The sequence below is a fragment of the Herpailurus yagouaroundi genome, unplaced genomic scaffold (genome assembly GCF_014898765.1).
Source record: "Herpailurus yagouaroundi ecotype Mexico unplaced genomic scaffold, PumYag 438, whole genome shotgun sequence".
Taxonomy (NCBI): Eukaryota; Metazoa; Chordata; class Mammalia; order Carnivora; family Felidae; genus Herpailurus; species Herpailurus yagouaroundi.
Window position 1 is genome coordinate 804,024 of NW_024412655.1, and position 23,473 is coordinate 827,496.

Below are 23,473 nucleotides of genomic sequence, written 5' to 3' on the forward strand. Positions count from 1 at the left end.
GGGAAGAAAAAAGAGCTGGTGACCAGAGGAGGCACAGTTTGGCCAGATGGATGGCAGAGTCCAGCCCCTAACCTGGCTGTCTCCACAGGATGCCCCTGAGGGACCCCCTGGATGAGGCCTGGTCTCCCCAGCTGCCTCCTGGACCCGGGTCTGGGGCCGCATTTTCACAGCCGGCCGTGCCTCCTGCTGAGATGTCACGGATGAGGCCCTGAGGAAGAAGGAGCCTCCCCTCTGTCTGCAAGGGGAGCACCGTGGAGCCCAGGCCAGGGAGGGGTGGAGCGGGAGGAGGAGGGGTTGCACCTGTCACCAATAAAAGAGGAATTCAGACACCGGCCCCATGAGCTCACTCAGTGCGCCATCTCTGTGCCATCAAGGCAGCCCTGCAGGGCGGAAGGACCCTGTCCACAGGTTCTGGGGCTGCAGCCACACCCAGCTGCCCTTTAAACCTGGGAAGCCAGCAGGGCGCCTCACCTTCCTTATCTCTCCTGTCCCATTGACCGAGCTCCCCAGAGACAGTCTGCACCCCTGTCATCTACTCCGCAAACACTCAGGGGCCCTGGGTGGGTGGGGGGCACAGGATGTCTTCCAGCCCCGGCCCTAGGGCCCTGCGGTCAGTGTGCCAGGCAGGTGGTGGAGGCAGTCTGAGGGGGCACGGAGAGTGACAGGACTGTCACCTAGGGGCTCAGGAGTCCACTCCAGAGAGACAGAGAGAGACCCAAGCGTATGTCTTGGCTCCTGGTCCGAGCTCTGTGGCCTCAGACAAGTGGCTTGACCACTCTGAGCCTGTGGAATGGGGACGGTGATGACACCCCAAGTGGTGCTGGGGTCGCTGGAAGCCATGGAGGCCCTCCCAGCGCAGGCAGAGGCGCCTGGAGCCCCCAGTGCAGCAGCAGCAGAGCAAAGGCCTAGAGACCCGAAGGCCCACGACCGCCACGGTCACGGCAGCCCCTCTCCTGTCCCCATCCAGTGGCCTCTCCCCAGCTGCTGAGAGCTTGGGGGGAGGCTTGGGGGTAGGGCAGTCGGGTGCCTGGGCCCGGGAGCCTTGCCAGGACCCCCTCTTTGTCAAGTTCCAGAGCCCATGGGGAGCTGGGTTGCCCCCTGGGAGCCCCCAGCTGCCTGATGCCATCCCCATCACGGTGGCCCTGCCCAGCCCCCCTTGGAGGAGAATGGCTTGTTTCCAAGACAGGCAGGGGTAACCCCGGACACAAACAACCTTTTCTTTCCAGACCTAGGTGGTTGGTGTGGGAAGAGGGTGGTCCTGCCGGGAGCACCTGGGCCCTGAAGCTGGCTCCCAGATGATTCGGGCAGAAGCGTCCAGCAGAGGGGCAGCAGGCCTGGGGGGTGGGCACAGCAGACACAGGAGCCAGGGCTGAGGCCCCGCCCCAGTCCCCGCTCCTCCAGGCTCTAACGCCCTGCCCCAGCTTCTGCCCCCCTAGGCATACCCCCAGCCACCCCCCCACCACCCCACCCCACCCCCCCGCCCCCAGCCAGGCCCACGGTGCCCTGATCAGCTCTCTGAGCGACTTCCGCCTCCTGCCTGGGCGTCTGTGAGTTGAGCCCCCCGTGGGCCCCCACATGTGGCCCAGCTGGGCAACCACCAGGTCTCCCCTCCTGGCCACGGGCCGGGCCTGGCCAGGCGGCCGGCGAGAGCCCCCTTGGTGGAGGCCGGTGGCTTGTAAAGGATCATAACGTGGGGCGGTGCCCGGCAGGGGCGAAGGTCGCCCAGCCTGAGAAGGCACCAGCACCAGCGGCTCAGAGGGTCCCGCTGGCGGACGGCCGCCGAGATGGGGGCTTGGGCCCTGCTGCTGCCGCTGCTCGTGGCCACGGCCCAGGCCCAGGGTACCTGCGGGGCGGTGGCGGTGGAGCTGGGCAGCAGGCGGGTGGCGGGAGGGCACTGACCCCCTCCTCTCCCACTCTCCAGTCTGCTCTGTGAGCAACACCTACTTCGAAGTCCCGGAGAACACGAATCAGAGCGAGCCCCTGGCTGACATCTATGTCCCTGAAGGCGAGCAGGTGACCCTCGGACCCTCACCCACCCCCTTGGCGTTTCGGATCCAGGGGACTCAGCTGTTCCTCAATGTGACTCCTGACTATGAGGTGTGGATGGCGGGCCTAGGCGGGGCACCCCCGCGGGGGCAGCTGGGGGGCTCTCCCTCCACAGGACCTGTGTGGGCACCCCCCCTCCCCCCCCTCCCCCCGGAGAGCGGCTTTTCCAGGGTCTTTGGGTTTCAGTCTGCCCAGGGGTCCTGAGGGTTCTGTGCCCGCCCGGCAATGACCCAGCCCTCTTGGGCCTCAAGGCTTCGTAGAGCACAGACCCCAGGGGGCGTGGGGCTCTTGGGGGCGCTGAGTGACCTTTGGACTTAGCACTGATGCCGGGGCCCTCGGGTGAGCGCCTGCCCCTCTCGGCCTGTCTCCTCGCTTGTGAAGCGGGGCCAGCGCGCTGCGATCAGCAGGGCAGGTGATCTCTGACACCTGTCTGTCCCCCACCCCCCCAGAAGCACACGATGCTGCAGGCACAGCTGGAGTGCAGAAGAGGTGACACCGTGGTGAGTCCCCCCCCCCATCCCACCCTGTGCTGCCACCCTGACCCTGTGACATCAGAGCACTCTGCCTGGTCCAGGGCCACTCCCTGGTGACCTCACCCTGTGGCATGTTTTCAAGAGTCACTCCCGGCTTGGCGCCCACACTTCCTCCAGCCCAGACGCTGCCCTGGGCTCCAGACCCCCCCAACACGGGAGGAGCCTCACCCTTCTGGTTCCCTCACCCCCCACTGCCCCCTCACGTCTGGCAGCAAATCTGGTCGCTCTGCCTCAAGCTGGACTCTAAGCTGACCAGACCCTTGGCCACCAGCATCTCCTTTCTAGAAACTGACAACTGGTCTGCTCGCTCCCCTCTCGGCCTTGGCCACCCCAGTCCAGTCTCACCGTGGCAGGACGATCTGATCAAGCAAGCGGCCCATCCCTGCCCTGGACGCCCCCGGCTGCTTTCTCACTTAGAGCCAAGGCCAAGTGCGTTGTGCGGTGGGCAAGGCTGGGTGCATGGACCCCGACCCCGCTCCGGCTGGCCCTGTGCCCTCTCCCCGGATATGCACCTGCCTGCCTCTGTCACCATCTCTTGACCAGTCTATTCTAAGCTGCAACCCCAGCCCCATGCACCTGTCAGCTCACAGGAACCACTGTCCACTCTCCCTGTCCTCGAGGCCTGTGGGTGTCCCCCACAGACATCATGGCACACCGCCCACAAGTATCTCGGGACGAGTCTCTGAAAGACAAGGACCCTTCTTAGACACGACCGTCACATTGTTGTCACCTGGAAAAAGTAGAAACTTCTCGGCATCACAAGACCCCCGATGTCCGCCTCTCCCCACAGTGGGGGTCTTTCCCAGCTTCTTGAGTCAAGACCCCAGGGTGGCCACCTAATGAGACTGGCTGCTCTGTGTCTCAAGCCTCTTTCCTCCCTTCTTCCCTCCCTCCCTTTTTCTTTCTTGTTAAAGTTTATTTATTTAAGTAGTCTCCATGCCCAACGTGGGGCTCAAACTCACGGCCCCGAGATCAAGAGTCGCGCGCTCCCTCTTAAGCCTCTTTCAACCTGTGTGTTCTCCTTCCTGTTTTCCTTTTCCTTTGAGAATTATTCTCGAGGCAACTCGACTGCTTCACCATTGCTCTCAGTTGGGATTTCGCTGGCCACCCTCCTGCCCCGCCCACCCGTGCCCGGTTACTTTTCTCCAGGGTACTCACCACCTCCTGTGCTCAGTAGTCGCTTCCTGCTGTCTGTCTGCAGTCCCTGTGAACCGTACCCCAGGCCATCGGAGCGGCCCTCCGCTGGGGTGGGGACCTGCAGGGAGGAAGCTGACCGCCACCCTGTCCCCCTAGGTGACCCTGCTGAGGGTGTTTGTGTTGGTGTTGGACATCAATGACAACGCACCCGTGTTCCCCTTTGTGACCAAGGTTGAGAATGTCTCTGAGGTGAGTGAGGGGAGCCAGGGGCGAGGGGCTGGACAGCAGAGAGCTAGTGGCCATGGCTTGGCCTCAGAGATCAGTCCGTGGGGGGGCAGGGGTACAGCTGGACCACTCCCCCTCCGTGCCCCCAGGACACTAAAGTGAACACCATCGTCGTCCCTGAGACCAAGCTGGAGGCCCACGATCCCGACAAGAGTGACATCTTGTTCTATACCCTCCAGGAGGTGACCCCGGTCAGTGTCCCCCGCCTCCGCACCAGCCCCAGACCCTCCCTTCGGCCCCCGCTCCGCCCCGCCCCGGGTCCTCCCAGGGTCTCAGGCTGAGCCCCATCCCCCTCCCACCTCCCCAGGGCGCCAGTAACTACTTCTCCTTGGTGGGCACCAACCTCCCCGCCCTGCGGCTGGACCGGTCCCTGGACTTCTACCGGTGTCAGAACATGACCTTTCAGCTGCTGGTGCGGGTAAGCAGGCCTGGGCACTCAAGCCCCCACCTGAGCCGCCCCCAGCCCGGGGCTCCCGGGCCTGACCCGGCCGGGTTCGGCTGTTGCAGGACACACAGGAGCAGAACGTAGCACCCAGCCACACGGCCACGGCCACCGTGATCCTGGAGGTGCAGCCTGCTGACCTTCGGCCCCCCTGGTTCCTGCCCTGTGCCTATTCAGACTCTTACGTCTGCATCCAAGCCGAGTACCACGGGGCTGTCCCCACAGGGCACATGCTGGTACTGGGGGCAGGGAGGGGCAGAATGGGCACCGGGGGAGTGGCCTGGGTGCCAAGTTTGGTTGTCGTTTTTATGTGGACATCCCTTCGAAAGCCAGTCGCACCCAACCCGGGATGGGGAGACGCGAACAGCCTCTCTGACCTTGGAGGGAGGGCGCAGGCTCAGCTGTCTTGGGGCGGAGCCAGACAGCCCCTGGGGACCCAGAGGGTGGTGGCTTGGAGGGGCCACGGCGGTGCTCCAGGGGGCAGCCGCCTCTCTGACCGGTTGACTGTCCCCTCTGGGCCCCGAGAGTCACCTTGAGGCAGCGGAGGGCAGCGGGGCCTGGACGCGGGCTCCAGGGCCTCCCGCCGTACGGAGGATCCCCGAGCCCAGACCCTGTGTGACCTCACCCTGTCCCGCACCTGTGCTACCTCTCCAAACTCGAGCTGTTCGGATCAATCCGATCAGAACTGGCCGGGTCCCAGAGGGTGTGGTCAGCAGTCGTGAGAGACCGCCAGCTGCCCCCTTGAGGGGAGCGGGAGGGGGCGAGCTAGGGCCGTCACACCAGCCCCATGGTGCCTCCTCCTGGCCCCGTTCCCGCAGCAAGGCCCCCTCACCCTGCGTCCTGGGCCCATCTATGCCGTGGACGGGGACTGGGGCATCAACCAGCGCATCCTCTACAGCATCGTGAGTGGTGAGTGTGCGCCACAGCCCTGCTTCTGTCCCCACACGACGTCCGGGACCCCATCCCCACCACGGGCGGAGGAAGCCCCAGGGGTACCTGCCGGGTGGGCAGAGCCAGCTGGGACACTAGACCTCAGGCCTCCAGAGGGACCGAGGGGCCAGACGCTGCCACCACCCTCACAGAACGAGACGACGGCACGTTTGCCATAGACGCTGACTCGGGCAACCTCACCATGACCGGGGTCGTCCGCAGCCCAAAGACCTTCACTCTGCTGGTCAAGGTGGGCCCCCGGCCAGGCCTCCAAGCGCCCCTCCCGAGCTCCAGGCTGCGGCGCCCGCCCCTCCAGAACCTGCTGGTCACCGCGGCCTCCCCCTCCCCTAGGGCCAGCAGGCCGACCACGCCCGCTACTCGGTGACCCGGGTCACGATCGAGGCCCGGAATGCCAACGGGAGCCTGCTCCAGTTCCCCGAGAGCCGGTACCGCGGCACCGTGGCGCTCGGCTCTGGCGCGGGCGTCCCGGTCAGGGACGCGGCCTCCCCCTCCCAGCCTCTGAGGATCTGGGCCTGGGACCCTGAGTTCCCGGTAGGCAGCGGCCCCTCTGTGGGTGGGCTGGGGGGCAGTGGGGGCAGCGCGGGCCCAGGACTCACTGGGACAGTGTCCAGGACTTGGACTCCGCCACCACCTATCGTATCACCAATAACACCGACTTCCGGATGGATGGCGAGACCGTGGTGACCGCTGCCCTGCTGGCAGACAAGGGGGTCTTCTATGCAGAGGTGAGGGCAGGGGGACGTCTCCGAGGGGCAGGGATTAAGGCGGGGCCTACGAGGGACAAGCCCCCTCCCTGCCCCAGGTCGAGGCCACGAACGCAGTGACCGCAAGTGGAGCAACCACAGTAGCGGAAATTCAGGTCCTAGAAGAGGAGGCGCCCACCCCCACAGGTGAGCCTCCGGGGGACCCGGGTGACGGCTCAGCGGCGGGAGGGGGGGCTTTCTGCCACAGCCAGGGCGGTGCCTTCCCTGAGGCAGGCACGCTGGGGGCAGAGGCAAGCCCGCATCCTGCCCCTGGCCCCCAGGTCCCCCAGAGCCCCCCACATCCCCAGAGGCTGGAGGAACATCGAGCAGAGCCACCACTGCGGAAGCCCCCAGGCCCCCGGGGCCCTCTCAGGGGTCCTCCACGACCCGTTCTGGGTGGAGCACTGGCCCGCACCCTCCCTCGGGCACAACTCTGAGGCCACCTGCCTCATCTACGCCTGGGAGGCCCCCCAGTGTGGGAACCGGCACCTCCCTCCCACCAGCCTCACCCAGCGGGGGCTCAACACAGACGCTGAAGCCAGGAACCTCTCAGCCGATGTCCCCTGGGCCCAGCGGGGCCCCCCAGCCCTCAGGTAGCACCTCCCGGTTGCCCTAGAGTCACCCGGATGCCCCCTGACTCATACCGTGAGTGGTCCTGGGAATAACAGCAGGGAGGCTCCACCCCAGGTTGGCCCGGCAGGACCACGCCGACCGTAGGCCGCAAGGGAGTCTGCTCTGGTCCGGGCAGAGACGGGTTCGGGGGCCCCAACAAGGTAAACTGGGAAGGTGTGTGGAGGGTGAGGCAGAAGCCAGATTTGGGATCGAGGAGCCCCGCAATTCCAGGCCCCAGTACTGCCTTCAACCGCCTTCCTAGGGTGCTAGGCCCCTGCCTTCCCCTTGGAGCCAGGGGGCACGGATCCCCAGCTCCCTTGCCTCCCTTCAGCAGCCTGCCCCCCCCCAGGGCCCCTGGGAACACACAGCCCCTTAGTTGGGGTGTCAGTAGCACCCACTCCCCAGAACCACAGCTCTGGGAGGACGCCAAGCCCGGCTCGTGCTCGAGGCATCCAGAGCCTGGTGCAGGCTGGGAAGTGCCGGAGGCGCCAACGGTAAGTGGCTGTCGGTGCTGCAGGGACGCCAGAGCCTGGAGGAGGCAGCACGGCAGGGGACAGCAAGCCAGGTGTCAGCCACACTGAGGACCAGCGCTTCTCCACCGTGGAGATGGCGGCCCTGGGCGGGGTGCTGGGCGCGCTGCTGGTTCTGACTCTGATCGCCCTCCTGATCCTCGTCCATAAGCATTACGGCCACCGGTTCAAGTGCTGCTCTGGTAAAGCTCAGGTGAGGCCCCGGGGGCCTGGGGGGAGCAGACAGGACAGGGACAGGGGAAGAGAGAGACAGGGACAGAGAAAGACAAGGAGACAGGGCTGTGCAGGTGAGGACCGAGCCACAGAAAGATGGAGAGGGGGACAGGGGAAGACGGAAAAGGGGCAGGAGAGGGAGGTGAGGAGAGACGGGGTGCAGACGCCATAGCCCACGGAACGGGGAGGAGGCCGAAAAAGGCAGAGAAAGGAAGGACGAGAGCCTGGATCCTTGTCTCTGGGGAGGGCACCAGGGGTGGGGCCCAGCCCAGGCCTGGGGTCCTGGTTGATGTCCTGGCTGCCCCTGTCCCCTCCCCAGGAGCACCAGCACCCCCAGCTCTCGGGCTTTGACAACCAGGCCTTCCATGCTCCCCAAGAGTCCAACTGGGCACCGGCTCCCAGCCCCTCACCTGCCCCCACCCCGGCCGTGGCCCCGGAGCCTGCGCCCCCGGAGCCCCCCAGCCTCCAGTCCCCGGACCCTGCCTCCGAGTCCCCCGAGGTGGCCCAGGATGGGGGCGGCCCCGCGGCCGTGAGGTCCATCCTGACCAAGGAGCGGCGGCCCGAGGGCGGCTACAAGGCCGTGTGGTTTGGCGAGGACATCGGGGCCGAGGCCGACGTGGTGGTCCTCAACACGCCCGCCTTGGACGCGGCCGGCGCTGCCGACTCTGGCAGCGAGGACAGCAGTGATGAGGCCGAGGCCGAGGCCGAGGCCGAGGCCGAGGGCCCGGGCGGGGGTTCCCGCGACAACGCCAGCTCCACCTATGTGTAGCTGGGCTCCCTGCGTCCCTCGCTGGCCCACCCTGAGGTCGGCTGGGCTGCTCGCCCGCCCCCACTGCACCATGCACAATAAAGCGACGATTTCCAAGCTCGGCTGCGCCAAAGTCGATGGGCGGCCGGGGCGCGCAGGGTCCCCCTGGAGCTGCCACCGGTGGGAGGTGACGGCGCGGCCCATATGCTGGGACGTCCCCGGCCCCTGCCTGCCGGGCGAGGCCGCTTCCCGTAAACCACCTGCTGTGCCTGCCAGCCAAGGGGCTTCCCGGGCCGGTGCCAGCTGGTGGCCCAGTTCCTCTCCTGGTCTAACCGCGCTGGAGGGGGGGCACCCTGCGCTGTGGATCCCCCCTCCCGACACGACATGGAGATTCTTGGCCTTGGGGAAACTGAGGAGCCGCCCTCAGGAACTCATTTTGGAGAGCAAGGTCCCTGGGGACCTTCCAGGGGGTCACAGCCAGTGTTTCGGTGAGGTTCGGTGCAGAAAGCAAGCACCGTGCTCTGAGGCACTTGGCCCTGGCGTCTGGGCTGTGACCTGTGGCTCCGAGCAGAGGCTTGCCTGGGGTGACAGGAGCTGGGAGCGGGCAGCAGGCCCAGGCCGTGGGCCAGCATGGCAGGTGGGGCCGGTCGGCTACCATCAGAGGCCGAGGGGAACCAGAGCCACGGAGTAAGGGACAGAGCCCCCTCTACCGGCCTCCCCGGGGGAGCACCGCCGGCAGGACTTCCTCTCTGACGGCCACCACACACTGTCTCTCTGGATCGTCAGTGTTTCTCCTAATGAAAAGTCATCACGAATCTCTTTGCAAATGTCTTCTCAACGGCACTCGAGTGCTCTCGTCTGAACGATTCCCATCAAGACTCCGAGCCGTACAGCTGCCACATGCCCCACGCTGTCTCCCTTTGCCCACTTTTCCTTGAGAAAAGAAGCGCCGGGTTTCGTGTGAGGTTCCCCAGCGCCTCCCCCCAGCCCCTCCGCTAGTCGCCAGGGGCCCCCCCGGCCGGCGGCATGTGCGGGAGGCGCCTTGAGGGAGAGGAGTGACTGGACCCCGCAGGGCCGGCCCCTCCCGCCGCCCCTCCGCGACGCCCGCCCGCACCCACGAGCTGGCGCGAGGGGCCTGGGGCACCGTCGTCCAGAGCACGTGACTTCCTCGGCTGCACCTGCAGCCCCCTCCCCCCGCCCCCCGCCGGACCCGCCCCCGGCCCGCCCCCGCCTCGCCTCCATAAAAGCGCTGGTTCCCGGCCTCCCGGGAAGACGAACCGCCCGCCCCGGTGACCCGGCGCCCAGGTACGTGTGGGGCGAGCGGCGCGGCGCGGCGCGGCGCGGCGCGGCGACGGGGAGGGTCCGGCCGGGGGAGTCGGGTCGGGACTGAGAGGTGGGGGCGCTGCCGGCGGAGGCCTCCCCCCTCCCGCCCCACGAAGGTTTAGGTTTCGCTTTCCCGCCGCCCGCGGTTTCGCTTTCCCGCCGCCGGCGGTTTCGCTTTCCTGGCGTCCCGGGCGCGCCCCCCTCCCCGCCCCCCGCGAGCGGCCGTCCCGTCGTGTCTCCGCAGGGTCCCGCCAGAGCCCTCGCGCCGCGTCTGGGCTCTGGCTCCACACCTGTGACTTCATGCGTGCGGCCGCTCGGATCCCGCACATTTGTGGTCACAGCACGGCCACCGCCGGCAAGAATCCCACGCCTTGGCGACGTCGTGGCCATCAGCCCTCCCCCCGCGTCTGTGGTCCCAACACCTTGACAACGGGGCCACGCCTGCGACATCTCCGGTGACACGCGGGGAGCCCCTGTCACCCGTGCCCAGCCCTCCCAGCACCGCCCCCCGCCCCCTCCGCCCAGGGCTTCGGAGGGAGTCATGGCCGCGGCTCCCGAAAGGTGAGCGCCTGTCCCACCGCCAGGGTGCGCGGCCACGCCACCCGGCCGGCCGCGCCCTGACCCCGCCGGTCCTCCGCCCGCAGGGGGCCCCCGCGCCCGCGCTTCGCGGACTGGCTTCTGGGGGAGGTCGGCAGCGGCCGCTACGAAGGCCTGCGGTGGCTGGACGCGGCCCGCACGCGCTTCCGCGTGCCTTGGAAGCACTTCGCGCGGAAGGACCTGGGCGAGGCCGACGCGCGCATCTTCAAGGTGGGCCTCCAGCCAGAAGGGAGGGCCGGCCCAGGCCCCGGCCCGCGCCCCCAAGCTCACACCTTCTTCCCCCTGACCCCAGGCCTGGGCCGTGGCCCGCGGCAGGTGGCCGCCCAGCAACAGCGGAAGTGACCAGCTGGCTTCCGAAGGCCCGCTCCGCGCCAGCTGGAAAACCAACTTCCGCTGTGCGCTGCACAGCACCCAGCGCTTTGTGATGCTGCAAGACAACTCGGGGGACCCCACCGACCCGCATAAGGTGTACGCGCTCAGCTCCGCACTGGGGTGGAGAGGTGAGGAGCCCGCGGGAGGCAGGTCGTCCAGGGTGGAGCCACGGTGCCAGGACACGTTGGGACTTTGCACTGGGTAGATCTGTGGTTTCTGAAACTGGCCTGGAAGAGGCTGGAGCCCGGTTGGGGAGGGCGGGGAAAGCTTATGTGGCCTGCTGGCACTAGTGGGGGACGGGTCGGGGGCATCCACACCCAGTGTCCCAATTTCCGAGTCTCATCCCAGTTCTCCCTCAGAAGGCCCAGGCACTAACCAGGGGGACGAGAAGGCCCCGGAAGACGCCCGACCCTTAAAGGTAAGGTTGCTCTGCCCTCCCGGCTCCCAGGTGGGGGTCTCCACTCCTCGATGGAGCCAGGAGATGCTTACGCTGGCCCTTCTCCTGCAGGGTGGGCTCCCTAGGCCGTGCCCGGCGGGAGCTGCTGCTGAGAGGCAGGGGCCCAGGCTGAGCTCTGAGCTCTGTGCCCCCAGCTCCCCTTTGGGCCCCGCTGGCAATGCTGGGGACCTCTTGCTCCAGGCTCTGGAGCAGAGCTGCCTGGAGGACCATCTGCTGGAAGCTGCATGGGGGTTGGACCCTATCCCCCCGGAGGTCCCTGGTGAGACGCTGGGTTGGGTGGGAGTGCTCTGCCTTGCAGGGCCCCGTGCCAGGGGGAGGAGCAGGCAGGACCGCAGAGTCATTGTAGAGAAAGGGGAAGGGGGGGTGGGTAACCAGTAGAGACAGTGCCAGCCACAGCTGGGCCAGTACAGCTGCTTCCTCGGTCACCCTCCTCAGGCCCAGCGCTCCCCAACATGGTGCCATACCTGCCTAGGGCAGTGGAGACAGCCCCCGGCCCCAGGCTGCAGGCCCTGCAGCAGGCCCAGGTGACAGGTGAGACGAGTCGGGCGCAGGGCGTGAAAGAGGGAGGGGCTGGGGGACCCGATGCCAGCTTCCGCCTTCCTCCCCAGACGCAGGCCCGGCCCCAGCCCTGGAGCCCTGGCAGCCCCCATGGGAGGCGGCGCCTGGCATCCGGACGGCAGGTGAGGTCGTGGCCGGGCCCGGCCGCTCACAGATCGGGTCACAGGCAGAGCCCAGCCCGGGGGCCCTGGAGGTGACCATCATGTACAAGGGCCGCACAGTGCTGCAGGAGACCGTGGGGCGTCCGAGCTTCGTGTTTCTGTATGGGTCCCCCAGCCCAGCCGCCGAGGCCGCAGAGCCCCAGCACGTGGCCTTCCCGAGCCCGGCCGAGCTCCCGGACCAGAAGCAGCTTCACTACACAGAGAAGCTCTTGCAGCACGTGGCCCCCGGCCTGCAGCTGGAGCTCCGGGGGCCCAGGCTGTGGGCGCGGCGCCTGGGCAAATGCAAGGTCTACTGGGAGGTGGGCGGGCCCCTGGGCTCCGCCAGCCCCTCCACGCCCCCGTGCCTGCTGCAAAGGAACCAGGACACCCCCATCTTCGACTTCAGCGCCTTCTTCCGAGGTCAGTGATGCACCCGACGGGGGCGGGGGCCGCTGCCCTCCCCCGCCCCTCTCCTGCCCTCGTCCTGCTCACCACAGCCCTGCCCTACAGAGCTGGTAGAGTTCCGGGCTTGCCGGCGTCGGCGCTCCCCGCACTACACCATCTACCTGGGCTTTGGGCAGGACCTGTCGGCTAGGAGGCCCAAGGAGAAGAGCCTGGTCCTGGTGAAGGTGAGGCACGGGGTCCCGTGGGCAGGGCCGCAGGCAGCCCAGCCCGACTGGCCTGACGACATCCTCCCTGCAGCTGGAGCCGTGGCTGTGCCGGGCGCACCTGGAGTACGTGCAGCGAGAAGGCGTGTCCTCCCTGGACAGCAGCAGCCTCGGCCTCTGCCTGTCCAGCTGCAACAGCCTCTACGAGGCCCTGGAGCACTTCCTCATGGAGGTGGAACAGCCCGCCTAAGCGCCAGAGCCCTCTGCAGTCCAATAAAAGCAAACCAAGAAACCAGCGCTGGTGTCCTGAGCAGGGGCGGGCTGAGGGGTGGGGCCGGAACTCAAGAAGGGGCCCCCCAGACTTCGAGGCTCCCCGTGCATGTCCCGGAAGGGAGGTGACCACCCCTCACCCGCCCACACACCCGTCCTTTTCTGTCTTCGTAATGAAGAAACAGGCCACACGCTTCAGAGCCAACAAACTCTACTCAGAATACAAAATGCTCTGGGGACAGCAGGTGTTTGCTCCTGCCAGGTGTGCTGGGGAGGGGGACGCGTGAATGGCCGACTCTGTGCCGTGTGCAGGGCTCTCCTGCCTTCCAGATCCACCAACGCTGTGCTCTGCCCCGTGGGAGGGAGCAAACCGCGTCATTTACAGAACATCAAACAGAAAACGTGGGAAGGGCCTTCCCTTAATAGGATAGAAAATAAAATGAGGCCATCTGTGAGCTGGGTCGGGGAGCCCCCCTGCATTCCCCTGGTCCCTCCTGATCCCAAAGGCTTCACCTTTCAAATACTGAGTCAATCAAGAAGTTTCTAAAGATAATCCATTTTTGATAAATTAGAACACCATGGAAACAGTGTGTATCTATAATATACATATAAAAAAGTCCAGTTTTGAACCGTGAGCAAGACAGGGGCACAGACCACGTGTGGTCACAGGAACCCTGAACACAGGAGTGATGGCTGTCTCCAGAGTTGTCTGCTCCTGCCTCTCCCAACAGAGTGGCTCGGGGATGGGGACTGGTGCCCCCTTGCTCTGTGCCCGGCTCAGCTCTCGGTGCCCTGGGGGGGTGCCTCCTCGCCGGCCTCAGCCCTCCTGTGTCTGCGCATGTGCCTGTACTTGTCCACGTAGGCCTTGACCAGGTTGGCCACCTTCACAGGGTTGATCTCCCCACTCTTGCTGTGGCATATCTGGGGGGCAGGGGGTGGTGGGGAGGCACAGTTTACTCAGATGTCCCCATAGTGATCATGGGCCCTCAGAGTCCACATCACAAGGGACAGAGCACAACCTGCCCACCTGCCTCCCACGACCGCTGAGGGTCCGTCTCCAAGCCCGAGTGGTGCAGCCAGTGGGCTCCAGATCTGAACCTGACACCCTGGGCCTGAGAACCGCCCACCTCCCGGGGTCCTGTCTTCCTCCCGGCTGCAAGCTCGGTGTGCTAACAACTACCCTCTGCCACTCAGCCTATTTAACGAGCGACAAGGATGCTGTTCCGTCCCCTCACACACACGGTCTACTCTTCCTGAGCACCTATGAGCTACGGTGACGGGACACAACCGGCCCCTGGTGGCCAGGTCACACCAATATTGCCCCAGGCCTGGCTGCACAACCCCGGGCTGGAGCACCTTCCGGAGCCCGCATCAGCGGGAGACAGCACAGACCCGCCCCCGGGGACACCTGACCAGGGTGCAGCGCCCACACCCACCTTCTGCACTGCCTTGCGGAGAATGTCCTTATACTCGTCCTTTGTCACCTCCCTCTTCTGATAGAAGGGCTTGATGGCCAGCTTCACCTCCTCCACCGCCCGCTCCTGCGTGTGCAGCTTCTTCATGTACTGAGAACAAGGACACCTGTGACCACCCGGCCCCGGGGGCACCCTTTAAGGAGAGGAGCCCGCCCCTGAGGGAGGAGGACGGACACTCACCTCCTCGGTTTTGGCCTTCTCCGCGGCAGGCCTGGGAGCAGCTGCTCTCTCCTCAGAGTTGCCAGCGACAGTGGCGTGGCCGGCTGGCTCTGAAGCCGTGGTCGGGGCAGTGGGCGCCGGGGCTGGGCTCTGTGCAACCCCACCGCTCGCCAGCGGGAGGCTCCCCTGCAGGATGAACTGGACCGTGGGCTGGCTGGCTGGCACGTAGGGCGGGAGACTCAAAGGGAGAGCTGGGGCGGTGGGCAGGTTGGGGGTATAAACCTGGGCAAAAATGCAGATCACTCAGCACAGATCTCAGGCTCCCGGCAGGAAGATCCCCGGCAGAGAGGGAAGTCCCTCAGCCCCAGCCCGGCACAGCCTGTGTGGCCCGGCACGTGACCGCGTCCCTCCGGCCCAGGCACCTACCTGAGAGGGCTCGGCGTCCGGGAAGCCAGACTCTGCATGTGCATAGCCAGGGGCAGGCGGCTCAGAGAAGGATGCCTGCTGGAACACCACCGAGGGCCCCACGTCTTCTGTTTCCCAGGCCCCCTCCCGGGGCTTCTGAGGCCTGTGGAGCGGCGTTCCTGAGGACCAACACGGGAGGTGGGTGCTCTGTGGTTGCCCCTGGGCCACAGGCTGCTTCCTGGCTGGGAAATTCCAGAAAAGCATCCCAGCAGCAAGGACCACGGGCCAGGCTGCAGCCATCTCCCTGCCCCATGGCCTACGCTACTGAAGTGACCAAAGAGGTCCATGTACCACCCAGGGAGAGAAGACCGCCCCCACATACTGGTGGCCGCTCCGGGCCACCCCCATCCTCACACGCTGCCCTGGCCACCCTGCCACCCTACTCACGCAGGCCTCGCTCCTCGGCAGGGACACCACTCTCCGCTTCCTGCAGGTTCCAGGTGACTCTCTTCACCAGGGCTTTCGCCCGCAGCAAGGGGGTCTGAGAGGCGCCTTCCTCCTTCCCCGCAGGCACCCCGACCCCAGCCTGGCTTCCCAGGGTGTCAGGCGCCGTGGCAGCCCCAGCAGCATCCTGCTGGAGCAAGGGTTTCTCTTGGGGGCCCTGTGCCTGGGGCAGGGGCTGCGCAGCCTCATCATCGTGGATCAGTGCCACCTCGCGTCTGATGACAGCCACCAGGGCAGGGTCCTGCTGCTGGCTGGCTGGGGGCACCACAGGATTGGGTGGGAAGTCTCGCTCTGGGGAGGAATCCGTGCTCTCTGGGGAGGGTGGAGAGCTCATGTCATCAAGCTGCAGGAAGAAAGCGTCACTTGAAAACTCCTCAAAGACGTGCCCGGCCTCGACAGAGTCCCCGTAATCAAGGTCCTCGGGTGGACACTCCGCGGGCACATCCGGGGCCTCCTTGTGGGCCTCGGCCCCTGCTGGAGAGGCGTCTGCTCCTACGGAGACCAGTGGCTTGGCTGGCTGCTCCCTGTCGGGCTTCTGCTCCTCCTGGGGAGGGGGCACCAACTTCCTCTCTGGAGAGCGAGGCCTCGGCCGCTTCTCATGGGAACGAGGCCGTTGATGCTCCCGGGACCTGTGCTCCGTGCTCGGCGACCGTGGAGACCCGGACTTGCGCTTCCTCCGCTCCCGGGAGCTCCACCTGACACGGGGGCGCTCCCGAGGGCTCCTCTCCCGGGGGCTCCGCTCCCTTGTGTGCCGGTGCCTCCGGGCCCTCTCCAGGCTGCTGGGGGGGGAGCACTCCCTCCCCCGAGACCTGGACCCCGACCGCCTCCGCTTCCTCCTCCTGCTCTCCCTGCGTTCATGGGAGGAGCTGCCGGGGCTGCCTGAGCGGGACCGGGACCGTGACCGCCGCCGGCCGCGTCCCCAAGAGTCCCTCCTCCTCCTCCTGCCCTCATCCTTCACCTTCTTCCGCTTGGCTCGCTCGTGGCTGCTGGAGTGGTCACTGGAGGACCTGCGGCCCCGGGCCTTGGGCTGCTGCCTCTTGGGGTGCCCTTCACCCACCGGTGGAGACACCGACCGTGAGCTCCTCTCCCCAGAGCGGGAGCCTGAGCGGGAGCCGGAGCGGGTCCTCCTGTGCTCCCTGGCCTCAGCCCGCTTCCTCTTGGCCTTCTTCCTGCCACGGGAGCTGGATGTGGAGCGGGAGCAGGATGGGGGCCTCAGCTCCACAACCCTGTGGGTAGTTGTCTGCGGGGCGCCCGGGCTGGGTGGTGCCCCCGGCTCTACATCGGTCACGCAGGTCACCGTCCGCTCCTCGGAGCCAAAGAAGGTACTGCAGGGCAGCTGGTCCCTGTCCTCCCACGGCTCTGGGGGGGATGGCCTCTGCGCCCTGGAGGCCACGCCCTGGCCCTCGCGCTCCAGGTCGGAGGAACCCTCGGCAGCCCCCTCGCCCCGGAGCTCGAGCGCGCTGGCGGAGGACCCGCGAGGGGACTCAGGCTCCGTCCCAAAGACCTTTTCCACCGTGTAGGAGGTGACACAGCGCACGGTCTGCAACGCCGGCGCCTTTGGGCTGTTGATGGAGATGGTGCGCGTGATCTCAGAGGGCAGGAGGCCAGAGCCCAGGCGCTCGGGGCTGCTGCCGGCGGAACCAGAGTCCGAGCCTGTGGGGTCGAAGGGGTCGTAGATCTCGCTCTTGAGCTGCTTGGCCTTCCTGATGGAGAAGAGGGGAGCGGGGTTCTCTTTCCTCTGCACCTTATTGTCGACAGGCCGGAACGTGTTACAAAAGCCGGGGTTAGAGAGTCTGCCGGAATGTGCCGTGTTCCCGGGAATATTGATCCTGAAGCTCTCGAAGGTCGAGCTGACACCCTTCCCCTTTGAGGGTCCCAACGTGGCGGGGGACTGGGATCCACCCCCTGAGTGTGTGCCAGGCTCTTGTGGGCCCCTGCTGCTGGGCTCGCCCTCTGCACGGGCGCCGTGGCTGGGCTGCCCGGGGCCCTCCCTGCCTGTGAGCCGGCTGATGCAGGAGCTGGGGATCTCAACACGCTGCTCGCTGGCGGGGGCCGCATCCGCCCGCCGGCCGCCACCGTCCTCCCTTCTGACCTTCGGTATCCTGGGTAGCTCTGAGATGCTGGGCCTCCTGGGAGCTGGCTTCACGGCCTGTCCCTGCAGCGCACTGGCACGCGGCAAGTGAGAGCAGCTGCCCGAGGTCTTAGAGGACACAGAACTAAGGGGCCGAGCGTGCCTGCTGTCTCCATCACATCCAGGGGCGTCACTGTGCTTTAAGCCAGGTCTGCTTACGTTTGACAGGTTCTGAGCCTGACCTGACGGAGGGGTCACGGAGGAGTCCAGTCTCACGGCTGCCGCTGGGGTGAGAGCGGGGACGCAGGAGGGGGTGGGACCGCCGTGGCAGCGCAGCCCCGCACTCTGGAGCCCGCTGCCTGAGCGTGGCGCTCCGGGCAGCAGGCAGGCCCCGGGGCCTCTGCCCCCTCGGGGTGGAGCGCCTGAGCTTCTCGGAAAGGAAACGGGTGCTGAAAGACACGAGAGTGAGTGGCCATCAGTTTCCACTGCCTCCTTTAAAAAGCGGTCATTTTGTTGGTCCAGATCGAGATGACTTTCTCTTAGAAGCTGGGCTTTTAAATTCCTATCCCTACTCACTCCTTGGGCTAGAGTCCTGTGCTCCTGGGGGCACGGGGTGAGAGGCCCCCGGCCACACCCACGAGCAGTGCTCACTGGCTGCTGGAAGCGCCTGTGCCTGTTACACAGGGAGGCCCGGGAGGGGCCGCCCGGCTCTGCGCTGCCCTGCCCCCCATGGCTGGGCACCCCCAACCCCGAACACCCTCTAGGGCCCGGATGTGCAGGGGAGGGCTCCACAGCAGCCGGTTCCGTGGGCTCTGAGAGAACACACGCCAGCCACATGCCAGCCACGCAGGGTCTGTGGGCTGCCCGGAGACCCCACCATCATCTAAACTCAGCCTGCAAACTCTGTTCAGAAAGCGATGTTGACTTAACTGAAGCATGACCTCACGTAGAAAACTGCTTTTAGGTACGTTCTGAACGGAAACCTATTTTAGTTCAACGGTCTCGTCAGGACCCGTGGCTCACATGCCCCTCTCAACCGCCCCGAGCACCGAGGCAGAGAGGGCGCCCCCGCAGGCTCCACTGGGTGTCATGCAGAGGCCTCCTCACCTGCCTTCTTGGCACTGAGGGAGCCGTCCCGGTGGATGGTGATGTCTGCACCGTTCATCATCAGGAGGCTCTGGCCCGACAGGATGCTCCCCACTAGGTCTGGGACGGGGGCCTCGTCCACCTCTGGCTCGGGCGCCGCAGCAGGAACACTCCTCCTGCAGGTACAGGCCTGTTGCTGCCTCCCCGTGCCCCCCTGCCGCCCCCCAGGTCCCAGCCCTGCCAGACCTCGGTGTGGGGAGGGCATGAGACACCCCTGCCCCCAGTAGCTCTGACAAAAGACAAGCAAGCAGGCTGCCTGGAGGTGAAATCCCCTGGTGCTTCTGGCCCCCACTGCTACCAACAGGCAGGCCATTTACTGGTTTCGTTGGTTTTTTGTTTCGTTTTTTTTTTTTTTTTTTTTTAAATCAGGAGTGAAGTAGAAGGAAAGCACCCAGCCAGGGGTGGCCACCCTGGATAGCAGTCCCGTGACAGAGGTGGGCGGGCAGAAGCAGCCTCAAACACCTGCAGCCTTCCTCCTGCTCCTCGTGCCCTTTACGGTGGCACGTCCTCGACAAACGGTCAAGGGAGGGGCCCTGGGAGAGGAGGTGCGCCAGCCCCCACCCCACCCCACCCCCCGACCACTGTCCCTGTTGGCACACACCTGGAGAGCCCCACGGACACGGGCCTGGCCACGGGCCGGTGAGAGCGCAGTGCCGACTGGGACAGAACCCTCCTCTTGGCGCTCAAAGGGGAAGCAGGGTCCGCAGACTGCTCCTCGCTGCTGGAGAGAGCACACGGGCCACAGGAGCGGTGACCCCCACGGAAGGCCCAGGAGACCCCTTGTCAACCACACACGGCGGCACCTGTGCCCCAAACCCGAACACGGGACCCATGTAGCAGCTTCGTGTCAGCAGCTGCGTGCACCTCTGGGCGGGCCCAGGGCAGCAGGGACCGACATGCAGAACACCTTTCTCCTTGTTAGTGGCTGAGGACCTACGGTGTCCCTTCTGGGCACCACCTGGGGGGGGGGGGTCCGACGAGGGTGGGAGACTCAGGAACCGTTACCCTCTCTTTACAAACGTGGGATCTGGGGCCCACTGTCCACGAAAAGAGGGGGAAGCCCCTTCCCTGCGGTTACCTGTCAAAGGGGTCCAGCTCATAGGGGTCTCCGAAGAGCGACAGAGTGGCCACCCCGATGTCTGCACGCATCAGCCCCAGAGAGGGGTCCGCAGGCTTGTGCACTGATGGGGTGCAGGCCCCGCGGACGGGACCCCGGAGGCCCAGCGTCCGTGCAATGCGGGACCGAGCTGTGGCTTCATTCTGAACCGAAGTCACAAAAAAACCATGAAGGGTGAGTGAGGCTCTAGAAACACCAGTGCAAGGACTAGTCTGCACAACACACACCAGACTGAGTAAGCGCTAAACCCCAGCTGACGGCTTCCACTGGGGGAACAATAGCGTTTCAGAGGTTTTGCCCCAGAGTTGAGGACTACATCCCAACAGCCCCGACCCCCACAACGCAAAACCACCGTCCGGTGATGTCCATCCACCCGAGGACGAGGGCTGGGGGGGGGGCGGGTGCTCCCACCCCAAGCACGTGCGGGCAGCAGCCCCTGGGGCACCCTGGCAGGGAGACGCTGACGCACGCGGTCGGCTCTGTTCGGGGCGTGAAGGGCAGTGAGCCAGAGGGCTGACGTCTGCACGGTGGGAAGCGGGCGTGCCAGCACCCACGTGCGGCCGCAGCTTCGGCTTCCCGTCCCTCCAGAAGTTCCGTCTGGACGAACCACCACAGCAGGTGCTCGAATGCCCCGCCGAAAGCTAACAGAAACGTCTATGTGAGCGTATACCACGTGCGTGTGTGTTAACCAGGCAAAGGCGACGACCTTGAGCAGGAATTCACACACGGACGCGGCACACGCTTGGCTGCAACTGAGCTTTTTATGTTTTATGTACTGGTGTGCTGTAACCATCCAGCCCGGGAGCTGGGGTGAGGACAGACACCACGGAGCAGGACGCACAGCACAGGCGGGCGCTCACCGGGGGAGGCGCGCACACACTCTGAAGGCCCGCGGCAGACACGCGAACGAGGATAAGGAACAGCCTGGGACGGCGTCCGCCCCCCACCCTCTGGCCTGTCTGCCCCTCCGCACCCTGCAGGGCCCACCTCTGGGGTGCCCGGAGTTGCACACGACCCCTCCCTCAGGATGCCCAGCTCCAAAGGGTCCTGGCAAAACTCTTGTCCCAGCCCCACCTTTACTCTCTGCTGCAGAAAAGGGTCATGTTTATCAGTGACTCTCTAAGTAAACACAGAAAGGAGGCTTCGTCTGAGTCCCACCCCGCTATCCGAGGGGCTACCTTTGACCTCTTCCCTTTTCTCTTCTTGGCACGACCCTGGCGTTTCTTAGACCTCGTCCCGGAGCCCCTGCTCTTCACAGACGACCTGGACTGGGTCTTCCTTCTTCCTGACACCTTCTTCCGTCTTCCTACAAAGAGGACATTGAGAGTCTGTGCTTTACTGTGCGCCCTCAGGCCCCCACCCCACCCCACCCCACGTGTCCCCCTCCACGGACGTGCCGTGCACTGCCAGGACCCGGCACGCAGACAACTATACGTAGTGGCTTCAGGTTTGTAAATGGAGAAATCACGAAAAAACAGTGCTTCCTCACAAAGGAGCAAGAGAGGGAACGCAGCGCACAGCAAGGACACAGTGTGACTCTGGAGTTTGCTCTGATCTGTAAATCTCACTTTTGTCACCAGTAAATATTTTACATAATTATGAAACAAAATTAAATGGGGGGAAAACAAAAAACAAAAAACCCCCTGACAACGAAGTTAGTAAAATGCAACAAAAGATCTGTGTCTGCTTGATCTGCCCAGAGGACTCCTTCCAACAGACTTAAAAACCGCCACGTATTTCCAGTAACACATCCTAGAGATTAAAGCGCACGAACACCCAGGCCTCAGGTGAGTCCGTCTCCTCAGGGGTGCCACCACGGGCTTGGGGGACCCTAATTCTAGGACACTCCAACACCCCCTGGAAAACCGCAGGGACCTCAGCCTGGAAGGAGGGGATTCTAAGGAGACAGAGGGATCGGCCCTCATGACGTACGTACGTTTTAATACGCATCAAATGTATCTAGCTCCCTAAGTTCACGATGGGGCTAAAAATCCTAAGCGATCGTGATCGCTGCTGAGGAGGCTACTAGTCACGCGGTGGTTCTGAGAACTGGTCAATAAAGGAAACAAGCCAACGCCTTAAGTGCTTTGCCCACAAAAACCGCACCAGTGGGAAGCAGCCAGTGCCAGGAGCAAAGGCTCTCTGCACCTTCCTCGGTGCGAGCGCGGGTCTGAGCGGAGCGCGGAGCGCAGAGACCGCAGCCAGGGAGCCCAGCAGTCACTGCTGCCCCCCCCGCCCCCCCCCCCCGCCCCCTCCCCGGGCAGCTGGCAAATGCAAAAGCAAAGAGCTAAGGACGCACAGCTCCACCAGCGGCCCGCGGTCTCTGCCCGCCGGGGAGCAGCGCGTACGGGCAACCCCACTATCAAGACGACACAGGGACACTTACCAGGCACAGCTGCTGGTGCAACGTGGATCTTGTTTGGCTCTGGATTCAAATATACTATTTTTAAAAATTCCACCTCACTTACGATATGATTAGAGCCTTCAATACTAACAGACTCGTGGGGTTAAGGAATTACTGTTCCCCTCCTCAGGTGCAACAGTGATACTGTGCTTAACTTAAAAAAAAGACATGGGGCGCCTGGGTGGCTCGGTCAATTAAGTGTCCAACTTCGGCTCAGGTCATGATCTCACAGTTCGTGAGTTCAAGCCCCACGTCAGGCGCTGTGCTGACAACTCAGAGGCTGGAATCTGCTTTGGATTCTGTGACCTCCTCTCTGTCCCTACCCTGCTTGCGCTGTCTCAAAAGCAAATAAACATTAAAAAAAATTTTTTTTTTAAAAGCCAAAGGAGAAAGGAAGGAAGGAAGGAAGGAAGGAAGGAAGGAAGGAAGGAAGGAAGGAAGGAAGGAAAAGACAAGACACAAAGGCCGTGCTTCCAGGGCTCCTGGGAGGGAGCAGGTGAGTGAGGCAGAGGGAGGCCAGGCCAGGCTGGCTCCGTGGGGACTCCACTCGTTCGTCCCAATGTTTCCACCACTTTGGCAGAAGTCTATAAAAAGCATTAAAAAACTCACTAGCAAAGCCAACAAAAGAAAACCAAAACAGCAAAAAGGCACAACCAAGCACAGATCTACGCAGCTGCCCGCACACAGGTAGAGTGCACGCCAGGGGCTTGGTGGCGTGCGCGTGAGGGACGGAGGACAACCCCTGCGGTCAGTCCTGCCTGCTCAGCGCTGGCACGACCCAGCCGTGACCCTGAGGCCACTGTCTAATGGAGAATCAGCGAGCAGGCACGGCGCTGGCCCTGAGGAGTCGAGTTTCTAACACAAGGAGACACAGACGGGAGACACGAGGAAAACCTCAGGAACGGTATGACCGTGGTGTGGATTCCCCAGCTCCAATAGCCGGGAGCGATGACCGACCCCTGGCAGAGAACTCGCATGGAGCTCAGTTTGCTATTGTGAGTCCTGCTCCGGCGGACAGGAGAGCGCACCCACGAAAAAGGGGAGAGGCCACACGAGGCACGCGGACACAGGTGGCCACTCCAGCACAGCCCCAAGCAGGAAGCTGGGACAGCACCGGGTCTCCGCCCTGACGGTGGGGGACACAGGGCACGTCCAACACACACCGAGTCACAAGAAAGCTCACTGGCCTGGTGAGGACACACGCCGCCCGGTCCCTGCGTGGGCGAGGACGCGCAGCACTCTGGTTCACAGACTGCCGACAGGGGTACAAAGTGCTACGCGACCTGGGACGCACATCTACCCAATGAGCCAGCAGCCGGGTCCCGCGCTGACCCGAAATGAAACCCTGCCCACAGGAGACGGGTACTCGAACGGGCAGGACTTCGCGCCTTTGTCCTCCACGGCCGTGATCACAACACAAAGTTGACCCTGGACAGCAAAGGGGACAAAGTGCGGCCTTTCCGTGTATGGAGGGGCAGACTGTGGGGGTGGGGGGCTCCCTCAACAACAAGCCGAAGCCAGCCAGCCACTGGCACCCACAACCACACACGCTAAGCTGGAGCACATTCAGCACCTCACAAAGGTCTCGTTACGTGAAGTCTGAAAACACACCAAACTGACACCCAGC

The 23,473-nt window shown here is 64.8% G+C and overlaps 3 protein-coding genes across 9 annotated transcripts in view; 2 read left to right on the plus strand and 1 right to left on the minus strand.

Moving 5' to 3' along the window:
* Window positions 1–1,700: 1,700 nt before the first annotated feature.
* Window positions 1,701–8,362, plus strand: CDHR5 (cadherin related family member 5). Its single transcript, XM_040464268.1, has 15 exons — window positions 1,701–1,839; window positions 1,922–2,097; window positions 2,496–2,546; window positions 3,873–3,965; window positions 4,091–4,192; window positions 4,309–4,419; window positions 4,509–4,679; window positions 5,262–5,352; window positions 5,526–5,623; window positions 5,725–5,925; window positions 6,006–6,119; window positions 6,197–6,284; window positions 6,419–6,730; window positions 7,267–7,472; window positions 7,812–8,362. The coding sequence occupies exons 1-15, from the start codon at window positions 1,785–1,787 to the stop codon at window positions 8,259–8,261; spliced, it is 2,319 nt and encodes a 772-aa protein (XP_040320202.1). The 5' UTR covers window positions 1,701–1,784; the 3' UTR covers window positions 8,262–8,362.
* A 1,075-nt stretch (window positions 8,363–9,437) lies between these two features.
* Window positions 9,438–12,590, plus strand: IRF7 (interferon regulatory factor 7). Of its 2 annotated transcripts, none has more exons than XM_040464270.1 (10): window positions 9,438–9,545; window positions 9,808–10,124; window positions 10,208–10,370; window positions 10,453–10,660; window positions 10,892–10,950; window positions 11,041–11,248; window positions 11,425–11,520; window positions 11,598–12,107; window positions 12,198–12,316; window positions 12,390–12,590. In XM_040464270.1, exons 2-10 carry the CDS (start codon window positions 10,105–10,107, stop codon window positions 12,543–12,545), a joined length of 1,539 nt encoding a protein of 512 aa, XP_040320204.1. In that variant the 5' UTR covers window positions 9,438–9,545; window positions 9,808–10,104; the 3' UTR covers window positions 12,546–12,590. The 2 variants fall into 2 exon arrangements, with proteins under 2 accessions (XP_040320204.1, XP_040320205.1); XM_040464271.1 differs by having other exon boundaries at window positions 10,895–10,950.
* Window positions 12,591–12,759: 169 nt separating this feature from the next.
* PHRF1 (PHD and ring finger domains 1) overlaps window positions 12,760–23,473 on the minus strand; it is a 29,829-nt gene continuing 19,115 nt past the window's right edge. For 4 of the 6 annotated variants that reach the window (XM_040464265.1, XM_040464266.1, XM_040464262.1 and 1 more), the window contains exons 10-18: window positions 20,621–20,748; window positions 19,404–19,585; window positions 18,927–19,046; window positions 18,287–18,441; window positions 15,052–17,628; window positions 14,626–14,783; window positions 14,221–14,481; window positions 14,002–14,130; window positions 12,760–13,486 (exon numbers count right to left, since the gene is read on the minus strand). In XM_040464265.1, coding sequence (XP_040320199.1) covers window positions 13,343–13,486; window positions 14,002–14,130; window positions 14,221–14,481; window positions 14,626–14,783; window positions 15,052–17,628; window positions 18,287–18,441; window positions 18,927–19,046; window positions 19,404–19,585; window positions 20,621–20,748 — 3,854 coding nt within the window. In that variant the 3' untranslated portion in view covers window positions 12,760–13,342. The remainder of the gene's footprint in view (window positions 13,487–14,001; window positions 14,131–14,220; window positions 14,482–14,625; window positions 14,784–15,051; window positions 17,629–18,286; window positions 18,442–18,926; window positions 19,047–19,403; window positions 19,586–20,620; window positions 20,749–23,473) is intronic. The other 2 variants (XM_040464267.1, XM_040464264.1) reach the window with 1 other exon arrangement.